The following is a 13538-nucleotide window of genomic DNA, read 5'->3' as shown; positions in this document are numbered from 1 at the left end:
AAACTTCAGTACCTCTGCACTAACAGTCGATGGAAGGAAATGGGACGCGAATCCCTGATAAACAACTTATCGTCACGCACCTTAACTGACTACGAGAAACAAGCACTGAGTCTGGGACTCAAATTTACCACCAACATACGCAAACCTAACTATCAACTCGATCTTGTTACCAGGAACCATAGACACAATGACAGCAACTTCCAGAAGGGTTATATACAGGGCCTTCTCACTGCAGCTTTATGTGAACCTTCTTCTAATCTTCCTAAACGATACATCACTGCCCTTAAGGACCTCGCCAACGACCCCAACATTATCGTCACCACCGCCGACAAAGGAGGTGGAGTCGTCATACTCAACACCAGTGACTACAACACTAAAATGATGGACCTTTTGAATGATCAATCTACATACGAACCCATCAGCACTCAACAGTGGGAGACACTCACCAAAGACTTTCTATACAAAACCAGACAAATACTCAAACGCACTAGAGAAGGGAAGAAACTTCTGTACTTGTTACCAAGCAACCCTAAACCAGCACACATGTATGGTTTACCCAAGACCCATAAACACAATATTCCTCTCAGACCAATCACGTCAGGAATAGGCACTGCTCCACACAAACTAGCCGGAGTTCTTGCCAAACATCTTTCCTGCCTTCTGGGGACCATCAGCCCCGCTCATCTTAAACACTCAGGCGACCTTCTCAACCCCATCCGAAACCTCTCCATCCGTAACAAGAAACTAAGCAGTTTGGATGTGACTTCCCTCTTCACAAAAGTACCTACCAAAAAAACCATCGAGGTTCTATGACGTAAAGTCAATCAGGACCTTAATCTTCCTCTACCTCCCGGAGATTTTGTTGACTTGATTGAACTCTGTGTTAATTTCAACTGTTTTTCTTTCAATAACAAGCTCTACAAACAAACCTATGGCATGGGAATGGGGTCCCCCATCAGTGCCATCCTAGCCAACTTATACATGGAACACCTAGAGTCCGAACACTTCGCCAACATCATCCCTTCAAGCGTCACTTGGTTACGTTACGTGGACGACGTCCTCGTAATAACTCCCGAACGTTTTGATGTACGGAATCTTCAGGCAAGGCTCAACGCAGTTGAACCGGCGATCCAGTTTACACTAGAAGAAGAGTCCAATGACAAGCTACCTTTCCTCGACATCCTCATTCACAAAGTAGACAACAACCTAAGATTTCAAGTTTATCGGAAACCCACCAATAAAAATGATCTCACACACTTCTATTCCAATCAAGATACCAAGACCAAAAGAGGCATCATCATCGGGTTTTTCCTAAGAGCATACCGAATTTGTAGTCCTGAGTTTCTTGACGAGGAATGTACATACATTCACCAAACATTCACTGAGCTACATTTTCCTTCCTTTTTCATCAAAGACTGCAAGAAAAGAGCTCTTCAGATCATTAATTCTCCACGCACCAACACCACTCCCAACAAAGTTATAATTCTTCCCAACAGCCAGGGTGCACTGAACGTTTCAAAAGTACTTTCACAAGCTAACACCAGAGTCGCCATCGCTTCTAGCACTTCAATAAAGGATCTAACCAGAACAAAATCCAAGCACCACGAACCAGTCAACGCAGGAGTTTACACTATACCCTGTGGAGGCTGTGACAAGATTTACGTAGGTGAAACAGCAAGAAACCTCGACACCCGCCTCAATGAACACATTTACGCATGTAGGAACGATAACTTGAACAACGCCTGTATACAACATCGAAATTCTACCAATCATCTCATGAAATTCAGAGACGCCCAATTAGTGATTAAAGAAACTAATTTCCGCAGATGCAAGTGCCTCGAATCAGCACTGATCGCCGTTTCGAATACAATTAAACAAAACAACGGCAGCTTCTCCATCTCTGAAGTCTTAGCAAGAATCCTCCTGAAAACAGTAAACCCTGCCATCACATAGTCTCTCCTGTTATACTACACAAAGCACATTACAGAGAGTGAACACTGAAACAGGCTGCCTCTTTCCAGTCTATATTTGTCCAACGTATTTTTATGTTACCCAAGTAATAGCTTTTATATCCTTTTACTCATGTACGAATTAATTGCTCTACCATATTGTATTACTACTACTACTTTTGTCACTACTACTACTACTACCACTAGTGAACATCTAAATGGTACCTCACTAGTACTGCACCTCACTCTGAGCCTTTATATACCCTCTGTGTCCATGTATTGTTTGTAATGGCTTGATAAAGCTCCTGGAGAGCGAAACGTTGCCACAATAAAATGTCACATTAGTTGCACTTGTGTCCTTTTACTTTACATATTGTCTGTAATTCTACCAACTTTATTACAAATAAAAAATTACTGTAGTATACTCCCTTACTGTTTCATCTCGCTCCATTTCCTCATCAAGGGCGCTGTTGAGGGCATCTCGGACAGTTAACTGACTTGCTGTTGCAGCCCTACTTGTTGAGAAACTTTGACTCAATACTCCAGACAACCTCTGCAATAATTTTTTTTTTCAGTAACCCTTCAATATATAACAAACTAAAAGGGAGGAGCAGGTGGCTGGTAATGGCAAGTGTGGTGGATAAAGAAGGACATGATTTGCCATGACAGTAATAATAATATGATTTGCCATGACAGTAATAATAATGAACAAATATATATCCAGTGGACTTTGTCCACTGTTTCTGAATTAACTGACCCAGCAGACTTTGTTCCTTCATACAGAGGTCTAGTATAGTGACGGCTTATTGTACAAAAAATCCCTACAACCACAGACACAGAAACAAGTATTTTTTATTTAAAACAGATTACCACAAACCAATATAAAGAAAGTGTTCAACAATTCAATAATAATTCTCAATTCATGATAGATAGGCAAATGTATATTTGTGTTACATATACTGTATAGAATTTACATTTCTGTATCTTATATACATACAATCAGTACAGGTCAAAGACGATATCAACTACTAACAAGTACATAAATAAGATGAAAACTTGAGCAGTACTAGGACACCGAATATGGAAATGTTTCACTCACTGAAAGCTTTGCCAGTCCAATAAACTGGACTGGCAAAACTCCCAGCAAGTGAAATATCTCCATAATAAATGTAATGGTGCTGAACTTGTCTTATTTATGTAAACAAGACAGTACAGTAGGGCCCCACTCATATGGCAGTTTAGATTCCAGGCTACTGCCGGAAAGCAGACATCGCTGGAAAGCAGAATGCCATTTTTTCCACTTATAAATGCACATAAATGCCAGGTAACAAGTTTACACTAACATATATTACATTAGCAATAGAACTAGGCATTAAAAACAATAAAAAGTAAAATACACACACAGTACACCCATTGCTTACCTTAAAATATTTGTAGTCTTAATGTAGGGTGAGAGTTGAGTTTAATTTGTAGGAAGTCAGGTTTGAGATTTATGGTAGCCAGCCTGGTGAGCCCACCCCACCCATACGTAATATATTACGACATTTAACCCCTTGACTGTCGCAACCCCAAATCCTGAGATGTCTTCTGGTGTCGCAAAATTCCCCCCCCCCCCCACCCACAAAAAAAATTCTTATGAAATGATTGAGAATCTTTTCCCGATTGTAATGACACCAAAAAAACAAAATTGATGGAAAACTAACGGAATTACGCTCTTGCGAAGTTAGCGATCTCGGTGATATTTACGAATCGGTGATTTTGCCCACTCTGAGCCCTATTTTCAGCTAATTCCATTGTTCCAGTCGACCAAACTCATAGCTATTTCTTTAGAACAACATTTTTTGTATCGATTGAGTACAAGAAACTGCCCATTTACCGATATCAACTACCCAATAATGTGGTCAGAAATTTGCAATTTGGCCAATTTCACGAAAATCAAAAAATATGACAATTTCAAAATAGGGTCCAGAATGAACAATGCAGACATTCCTGGCTGTAAAATAACATTTTCTTTGTTCATCAGTCATGCCCCTCTGATATTACTCTTGTTTTCTATTTTGAATTTTTATTAAAAAAAAACCAGAAGATTTACTGTTATGCAGACTACTGCAATATTGTAATAATTGTATAAATAATGTCAACCCATTCATGACTGCATATTAGAATGGCTACTTGGACATTTATTGGAAAATGACATCATTTGTTTACTTTTGAACACTGGCAAAAATCAAACATTTCAAGGTTCTTTTCATAGTAAAACCAATCAACATCACCTCTATTTCTATAATATGTTTTCCATTCTATCAAATGAGACCAAGAAAACGAGAATACAACCATAAATATTATACAAAAATAGACCACAAATTTGGCATTTTGATAAAAAAAAATAGTCGGAGTTTTTTTTTTCCTCATTATGCACTGTGTGCTGCAGGATTTTCTTTTATATGGTGCACACTGACCACACTGACCCATTCTCTCACATGTGGGCCTACCAGCTTTCTCCTGCTTGATTTGAAGCCGCAAGAATTTATGAGTATAGTATATACATCAAAGACGGTGGCTCGTAAGATGTATACTATATATGACCAAAACAGTCAAAGGGTTAATGATAAATGAACATTACATATCTTTATTGAACTCTTGTTGGTGATAGTATTTATACTCCCAGAGGGACTACATCCCAGGCATATACCTACCGGCTACATGCACTGCGGCCTACAGCCATATTATTACCATTGACATACCATGTTCACCGAGTTTAATCGTTTCTAACAACTACCTTTACATGCCATAATAAACAAAGGGAGAAGTAATGAATAATTCATGCCGAGAATTGTAAACAAAAGCCTTATGTACTATTAAGGGCAGTTACAGGGCCAACACAGATTCATACACGTTTACTTTGAAGCTGGACCAGAGAAAATGGAATGTTTACCTCTACCCAACCTCACTTCTTGTAATGTAATGTGTTTCTTATAGTGTAATTTTGAAGAAAATATCATAGATGGATTAATGAAAATGTCTATATTAACATAAAATAAGACATTTAATGTGCCCAAGAGTGATTATTATTAAACATACATAACATATAAACACTGCATGTTTATATACTATATAATGTGTTACATAATTTTAAAGAAAATATCATAGATGCATTAATGAAAATGTGTTTTTTTTTTTTTTTTTAACAAGTCGGCAGTCTCCCACTGAGGCAGGGTGACCCAAAAAGAAAGAAAATCCCCAAAAAGAAAATACAGTGGTCCCCCGCTTTTCGTGGTTCCCGGCAATCGTAAAATTCGCCAATCATAGGGGTATTTTCGTATAAACATGGACTCGCTTTTCATAGGTTGACTCGCGAGTCGTAGTTTGTCCGGGACGCGCACGCACGGCATGGGCCAGGGCGGCAGCCAGTCTGGCAATGTTTACCAGTGAGCAAAGGTCCCCTCGCATGCTCCAGCGAAATATTTCATAATATTCCATTTACTTTAGTGCTTGCAAGTACTAAATAAGCTACCATGGCTCCAAAGAAAGCTCCTAGTGCCAAGCCTGTGGTAAAGAAGGTGAGAAATACGATTGAATTTAAGAAAACCATCATTGAACAATATGAAAGTGGTACAAGTGTGGCCGAACTGTCCAGGATGTATAAGAAATCCTACACAACCTTACGTTCCATAGTGGCCAAGAAAAATGAAATAAAGGATGCTGTTGTTGCAAAGGGAGTAACTATGCTGACAAAAATGAGATCACCAGTACTGGAAGAGGTTGAGAAGTTATTATTGGTGTGGATAAATGAGAAACAATTAGCAGGAGATATTCTTATGACTTCGTTTATTTGTGAAAAGGCTAGGCAGTTGCATGAAGATTTGGTAAAGAAATTGCCTGCAAATAGTGGTGAAGTGAGTGAATTTAAGGCCAGCAAAGGCTGGTTTGAGAGATTTAAGAACCGTACTGGCATACACAGTGTGGTAAGGCATGGTGAGGCTGCCAGTTCGGACCACAAGGCAGCTGAAAAATATGTGCATGAATTCCAGGAGTACATAGAGGCTGAAGGACTGAAACCTGAACAAGTGTTCAATTGTGACGAAACAGGCCTCTTTTGGAAGAAAATGCCAAAGAGGACCTTCATTACACAAGAGGAAAAGGCAATGCCAGGACACAAGCCTATGAAAGATAGGCTGACGCTAATGTTCTGTGCTAATGCTAGTGGGGATTTCAAAGTGAAGCCATTACTAGTGTACCATTCTGAAAATCCCAGTGTTCAGGAAAAACAATGTTATGAAGAGTAAATTGTGTGTGTTTTGGAAATCTAATAGTAAGGCATGGGTCACGAGGGAAATTTTCGTCGAGTGGTTCAATGAAGTGTTTGGCCCTAGTGTGAAGGAGTATCTCCTGGAAAAGAAATTGGATCTCAAGTGCGTGCTAGTAATGGACAAAGCAACTGCTTATCCTCCAAACTTGGATGACCTAATTTTCGAGGAGTTTGGGTTCATCACAGTAAAGTTCTTGCCCCCGAATACCACTCCTCTCCTCCAACCCATGGACCAGCAGGTTATTGCAAACTTTAAAAAACTCTACACAAAAGCAATGTTTCACAGGTGCTTGACTGTGACCACAGACACTCACTTGACCCTAAGGGAATTTTGGAGAGAACACTTCAGCATCCTCCACTGCATAACCCTTATAGGTATGGCTTGGGAGGGAGTGACTACCAAGACTTTGAACTCTGCCTGGAGAAAATTGTGGCCAGATTGTGTCGACAAGAGGGATTTTGAAGGATTTGGGACTGATCCTAATGAGCCTATGTCTGTTGTAAAATCAATTGTGGCACTGGGGAGTTCCATGGGGTTGGATGTGAGTTTGGAGGATGTTGAAGAATTGGTGGAAGACCACAATGAAGAGCTCACCACTGAGGAGCTGCAAGAGCTTCAGCAGGAAGAGCAACACATCACAGCTCAGAATCTTGCTGCAGAGGAGGAGGAAGAGAAATGGAAGAAGGTGCCTTCTTCAGATATTAAAGAGATTTTACTATGTGGGGTAAGATGGAAAGCTTTATGGAGAAACATCACCCTAACAACGTTGTTGCAAGCCAGGTTGGCAACATGTACAGTGACAAAGTCTTGGGCCATTTTAGGGAAGTGTTAAAGAGATGCCAGAAACAGAGCTCTCTCCACAGTTATTTTGTGAGACAGGACTCCAGTGACTCTCAAGGTGGTCCTAGTGGCATTAAGAAACAGAGAAGAGAAGCAACCCCAGAAAAGCAAATGGTACCTGAGGTGTTGATGGAAGGGGATTCCCCTTCCAAACTATAAACAATCCACTCTCTCTCCTCCTCCAGTCTCCCATACACTAAAAAGAATCTCCAATAAAGGTAAGTGTTATGCTGTTAATGTTTCATTCATCATTTCCCCATTGTATTGTTTATGTACTACATGTATATTTCATGTTAAAAAATTTTTTGTTTTAATACTTCTGGGTGTCAGGAACGGATTAATTGTATTTACATTATTTCTTATGGGGAAAATTGATTCGTAAATCGTAAATTTCGTTTATAGTAACGACTCCAGGAACGGATTAATTATGAACAACGAGGGACCACTGTACTTTCATCATCATTCAACACTTTCACCTCACTCACACATAATCACTGTTTTTGCAGAGGTGCTCAGAATACAAGAGTTCAGAAGTATATATATGTATAAAGATACACAACATATCCCTCCAAACTGCCAATACAGTGGACCCTCGACATTCGATACTAATCCATTCCTGAGAGCTATCGAATGTCAAAAATATCGAAAGTCAAATTAATTTTCCCCATAAGAAATAATGGAAATCAAATTAATCCGTGCAAGACACCCAAAAGTATGAAAAAAAAAAATTTTACCACACGAAATATTAAGTTTAATGCAATAGAATAATTACAATAACAACAATAACAATAGAATAATAACAATAGAATAACTGACACTTACCTTTAATGAAGATCTGGTGATGATTGATGGGATGGGAGGAGGGGAGAGTGTCGAAGTTGTTAATGTTTAGAAGGGGAATCCCCTTCCATTAGGACTTGAGGTAGTAAGTCCTTTTCCGGGGTTACTTCCCTTCTTCTTTTAATGCCACTAGGACCAGCTTGAGAGTCACTGGACCTCTGTCGCAGTTCCTTTAAGATTTGTCTAAAATGGGCCATAACATTGTCATTGTAATAGTCACCTGCACGGCTTGCAATAGCTGTGTTAGGGCGATTTTCATCCATAAAGGTTTGCAGTTCAACCCACTTTGCACACATTTCCTTAATTTTTGAAGAAGGCACAATGGAGTCCATAACTGGCATAGGCTTCTCAGGGTTAGCCCCAAACCCTTCAAAATCTTTCTTAATTTCCATACTAATTCTCACCCTGTTTACCACAGGGTTGGCACTAGAAGCTTTCTTGGGACCCAAGGTAACTTATTTTGCAGAAACAAGCACCAAAAACAGTGATAATATGGATAATATGTAATGTACCGAATGTATCCTTAGATGCGTGCACACTGGCTGGCTTGTAAACACTGGCACACAAGGGGTAGTTCAGGCCACACGTGGACACGTCTCGTACAAATCGTATCGAATGTTGGGTTTTCCATCGAATGTCGAGGCGAAATTTTTGCGTTAAAATGCATCGAATGTCGGATTTATTGAATGTCGATGCCATCAAATGTCGGGGGTCCACTGTATCCCAAACCCCTCCTTTAAAGTGCAGACATTGTACTTCCCATTTCCAAGACTCAAGTCCGGCTATATAAAATAACTGGTTTCCCTATATTAACGTAAAATAAGACATTTAATATGCCCAAGAGAGACTATTATTACGTACTATTAGTATTACTATGGCGTTAAGACTAGGACACACACTCGGTGAACGAGTAACAAAGACATGTTTATATGCTATGTAACATGTTTCTTACATAATTTTGAAGAAAATATCATAGATGGATTAATGAAAATCTCTATATTAACATAAAATAAGACAAGTAATGTGTCCAAGAGTGAGTCACGAACATATGAGTGGCCCAGGTGGATGTGTCTGGTACTGTCAATTTCTGAGCTGATGTACGAAACCTGGGGGGAAATTTCGCAGAAAAAAAAGTGCTTGAAATCCGAATTGTACAATTTCTGCACCGGCTGAAAACCTGGGGCCCACTGTATCTCTTTCTAAAACACTGTGCCAGTGGAACAGGCTTCTTCAGTCGAATACTGGAGATGGTAGAAGTGGAGAGGCAATCAGTCCCTCAGCCTTGATAAAAGGTAGTCAGTGCCCTAGTCTAAAGCAGAGGCACAGGGCAAGACCTTATATACTGTACTGGGGTAGAAATGAGGTATAACAAATCAAAGACGACACTGCAGGTGAGCATGGCTCATCAGTGTAAATACATGACTTATGCCTGGTGACAAAGTTAGTATATTGTCAAAATCTTGTGTAATAAATGGATTAACTAACACACTAACTCCAGGACTAATTGTGATAATCTAACCAACCAAACCTAATACAACTTTATCAAAATAACAAGTGTAAAGAAATCATTAGAAAAATAAATACTGTACCTCTACTTCTATGTTAAGACCTTCAGTGCTTCACTGCATAAGTCTATAAACAAGAAAATACATACAGTGGAACTTCCACTTGCGAGTGCATCCACATGCAGGTTTTCCCAAATACGAGCAGTCACTCGGCCGATTTTTTTGCTTCCATACTCGAGTGAAATTTCCATAAATGAGTGGGCCTCAAAGAAGGTTCCTTGACGTTTGTGAGGGGCTCTTACTCTTGATCTAGGGTTTTGGATCTCATTTGTTTGTTGGACTATCTTATTGAAACTTTGGCAATGTATGTTGGAAAGATGCTTCTTAACATTCACCAAAAATGGAAGAAATCGGACCATAAATAATGGAGTTCACTTCTCAGCCATTAGCCACCCCTTGGCGGTATTTTCATATGGTTTTTATGGTTGTATTCTAGTTTTTTGGTCTCATTTGACAGAATGGAAGATATACAGTGGACCCCCGGTATACGACATTAATCCGTTCCTGAGAGCTCATCGTATGTCAAAATTATCAGAAGGCGAATTAATTTTCCCCATAAAAAATAATGGAAATCAAATTAATCTGTGCAAGACACCCAAAAGAATGAAAAAAAATTTTTACCACATGAAATATTAAGTTTAATGCACACAAACTGAAGAAGACATGCACAGTTTGTAGTACTCTACTTACCTTTAATGAAGATCTGGTGATGATTGATGGGATGGGAGGAGGGGAGAGTGTCAAAGCTGTTAATGTTTAGAAGGGGAATCCCCTTCCATTAGGACTTGAGGTAGCAAGTCCTTTTCTGGGGTTACTTCCCTTCTTCTTTTAATGCCACTAGGACCAGCTTGAGAGTCACTGGACCTCTGTCGCACAACAAATCTGTCCATAGAGGTCTGTACCTCCCGTTCCTTTAAGATATGTCTAAAATGGGCCATAACATTGTCATTGTAATAGTCATCAGCACGGCTTGCAATAGCTGTGTTAGGGTGATTTTCATCCATAAAGGTTTGCAGTTCAGCCCACTTTGCACACATTTCCTTAATTTTTGAAGTAGGCACAATGGATTACACAACTGGCATAGGCTTCTCAGGGTTAGCCCCAAACCCTTCAAAATCTTTCTTAATTTCCATACTAATTCTCACCCTTTTTACCACAGGGTTGGCACTAGAAATTTTCTTGGGGCCCATGGTGACTTATTTTGCAGAAACAAGCACCAAAAACACTGTGATAATATGGAATGTACCGAATGTATGCTTAGATGCGAGCACACTGGCTGGCTTGTAAACACTGGCACACACGGGGCAGTTCAGGCCACATGTGGACCCGTCCTTGACGAATCGTGTGTGGCGGGTTTTTTAAAGAGTGGCGAGGCAAAATTTTTGCGTTAAAATGTATCGTATACTGGATTTAACGTACAGTGGTCCCTTGATAATCGTAGTTCTAGAGAGTCGTAGATTTAGGAAATCATGGCAATATTTTCATATAAACATGGGCTCGCTAATCGTACATTGACTCACGAATAGTAAGTCATCCGGGACGCGTACGCATGGCGAGCCGGGGGCGGCCTCCCTACCCAGCCAGTCTGGCATTGTTTACCAGTGAGAGAAGGTCCCCTCGCGTGCTCCTACGAAATATTTCATAATATTCAATTGATTTTAGTGCTTGCAAGTACTAAATAAGCTACCATGGCTCCAAAGAAAGCTCCTAGTGCCAAACCTTTGGTAAAGAAGGTGAGAAATAAGATTAAATTTAAGAAAAACATCATTGAACAATATGAAAGTGGCTTAAGTGCGGCCGAACTGGCCAGGATGTATAACAAACTCTACACAACCATATGTTTCATCGTGGCTAAGAAAAAGGAAATCAAGGACGCTGTAGTTGCAAAGCGGGTAAATATGCTGACAAAAATGAGATCACCAGTACTCGAAGATGTTGAGAAGTTATTATTGGTGTGGATAAACGAGAAACAATTAGCAGGAAATAGTCTTATGACGTCGATTATTTATGAAAATGCTAGGCAGTTGCACGACGATCTGGTAAAGAAATTGCCTGCAACTAGTGGTGATGTGAGTGAATTTAAGGCCAGCAAAAGTTGGTTTGAGAGATTTAAGAACCATACTGGCATACACAGTGTGGTAAGGCATGGTGAGGCTGCCAGTTCGGACCACAAAGCGGCTGAAAAATATGTGCATGAATTCAAGGGGTACATAGAGGCTGAAGGACTGAAACCTCAACAAGTGTTTAATTGTGACGAAACAGGCCTCTTTTGAAAGAAAATGCCAAAGAGGACCTACATTACACAGGAGGAAAAGGCACTGCCAGGACACAAGCCTATGAAAGAGACTGACGCTCATGTTCTGTGCTAATGCTAGTGGGGATTTCAAAGTGAAGCCGTTACTAGTGTACCATTCTGAAAATCCCAGTGTTCAAGAAAAACAATGTTATGAAGAGTAAATTGTGTGTTTTGGAAATCTAATAGTAAGGCATGGGTCACGAGGGAAATTTTCGTCGAGTGGTTCAATGAAGTGTTTGGCCCTAGTGTGAAGAATTACCTCCTGGAAAAGAAATTGGATCTCAAGTGCCTCCTAGTAATGGACAATGCACCTGCTCATCCTCCAAACTTGGATGATCTAATTTTCGAGGAGTTTGGGTTCATCACAGTAAAGTTCTTGCCCCCGAATACCACTCCTCTCCTCCAGCCCATGGACCAGCAGGTCATTGCAAACTTTAAAAAACTCTACAACAAAGCAATGTTTGAAAGGTGCTTTAATGTGACCTCAGACACTCACATGACCCTAAGAGATTTTTGGAGAGAACACTTCAGTATCCTCCATTGCATAAGCCTTATAGGTAAGGCTTGGGAGAGAATGATTACCAGGACTTTGAACTCTGCCTGGAGAAAATTGTGGCTAGACTGTGTCGACAAGAGGGATTTTGAAGGGTTTGGGACTGACCCTGATGAGCCTATGTCTGTTGTTAAATCTATTGTGGTACTGGGGAGTTTCATGGGGTTGGATGTGAGTAGAGGATGTGGAAGAGTTGGTGGAAGACCACAACGAAGAGCTCACCACTGAGGAGCTGCAAGAGCTTCAGCAGGAACAGCAACAGATCGCAGCTCAGAATCTTGCTGCAGAGGAGGAGGAAGAGAGATGGAAGAAGGTGCCTTCTTCAGAAATTAAGGAGATTTTTGCCATGTGGGGTAAGATGGAAAGATTTATGGAGAAACATCACCCTGACAAGGCTGTTGCAGGCCATGTTGGCAACATGTACAGTGACAAAGTCTTGGGCCATTTTAGGGAAGTGTTAAAGAGACGCCAGAAACAGAGCTCTCTCCACAGTTATTTTGTGAGACAGGACTCCAGTGACTCTCAAGGTGGTCCTAGTGGCATTAAGAAACAGAGAAGAGAAGCAACCCCAGAAAAGCAATTGGTACCTGAGGTGTTGCTGGAAGGAGATTCCCCTTCCAAACTATAAATAATCCAATCTCTCTCCTCCTCCAGTCTCCCATACACTAAGAAGAATCTCCAACAAAGGTAAGTGTTATGCTGTTAATGTTTCATTCATCATTTCCCATTGTATTGTTAATGTACTACATCTATATTTCATGTAAAAAAATTTTTTGTTTTAATACTTCTGGGCGTCAGGAACGGATTAATTATATTTACATTATTTCTTATGGGGAAAATTGATTCGAAAATCGTAGATTTCGATAATAGTATCTCCTCCAGGAACGGATTAAATACGAAAAACGAGGGACCACTGTATATCGATGCCATCGTATACCGGGAGTCCACTGTATTACAGTGGACCCCCAGTACGAAGCATTTGAACGTAAAAATTTTGCCTCACCTCACGATAAAAAACTCGCCTTACGTGATTCATCCGGGATGCATCCCACGTGTGGCCTCAGCACCAGTGTTTACAAGCCAGCCAGTGCGGTCACATCTATGCATACATTCAGTACATTTCACATTATCCCAGTGTTTTTAGTGCTTGTAGCTGCAAAATAAGTCACCATGGACCCCAAGAAA

The 13538-nt window shown here is 40.3% G+C and overlaps 1 protein-coding gene across 2 annotated transcripts in view; it reads right to left on the bottom strand.

Annotated features, from left to right (window-relative positions):
* Pdhb (Pyruvate dehydrogenase E1 beta subunit) overlaps window positions 1–13538 on the bottom strand; it is a 126158-nt gene that overhangs the window by 108699 nt on the left and 3921 nt on the right. Inside the window, exons 1-2 of one of the 2 annotated variants that reach the window (XM_070100799.1) lie at window positions 13357–13502; window positions 2383–2502 (exon numbers count right to left, since the gene is read on the bottom strand). In XM_070100799.1, the coding sequence (XP_069956900.1) occupies window positions 2383–2502; window positions 13357–13389 (153 nt within the window). In that variant the 5' untranslated portion in view covers window positions 13390–13502. Of the gene's footprint in view, window positions 1–2382; window positions 2503–13356; window positions 13503–13538 lie in introns of those variants that run through there. The other variant, XM_053774938.1, reaches the window with a different exon arrangement.

The sequence above is a fragment of the Cherax quadricarinatus genome, chromosome 1, assembly GCF_038502225.1.
Source record: "Cherax quadricarinatus isolate ZL_2023a chromosome 1, ASM3850222v1, whole genome shotgun sequence".
Taxonomy (NCBI): domain Eukaryota; kingdom Metazoa; phylum Arthropoda; class Malacostraca; order Decapoda; family Parastacidae; genus Cherax; species Cherax quadricarinatus.
The sequence above is the reverse complement of the archived record's forward strand: the minus strand, read 5'-3'. Positions and strand labels throughout refer to the sequence as shown.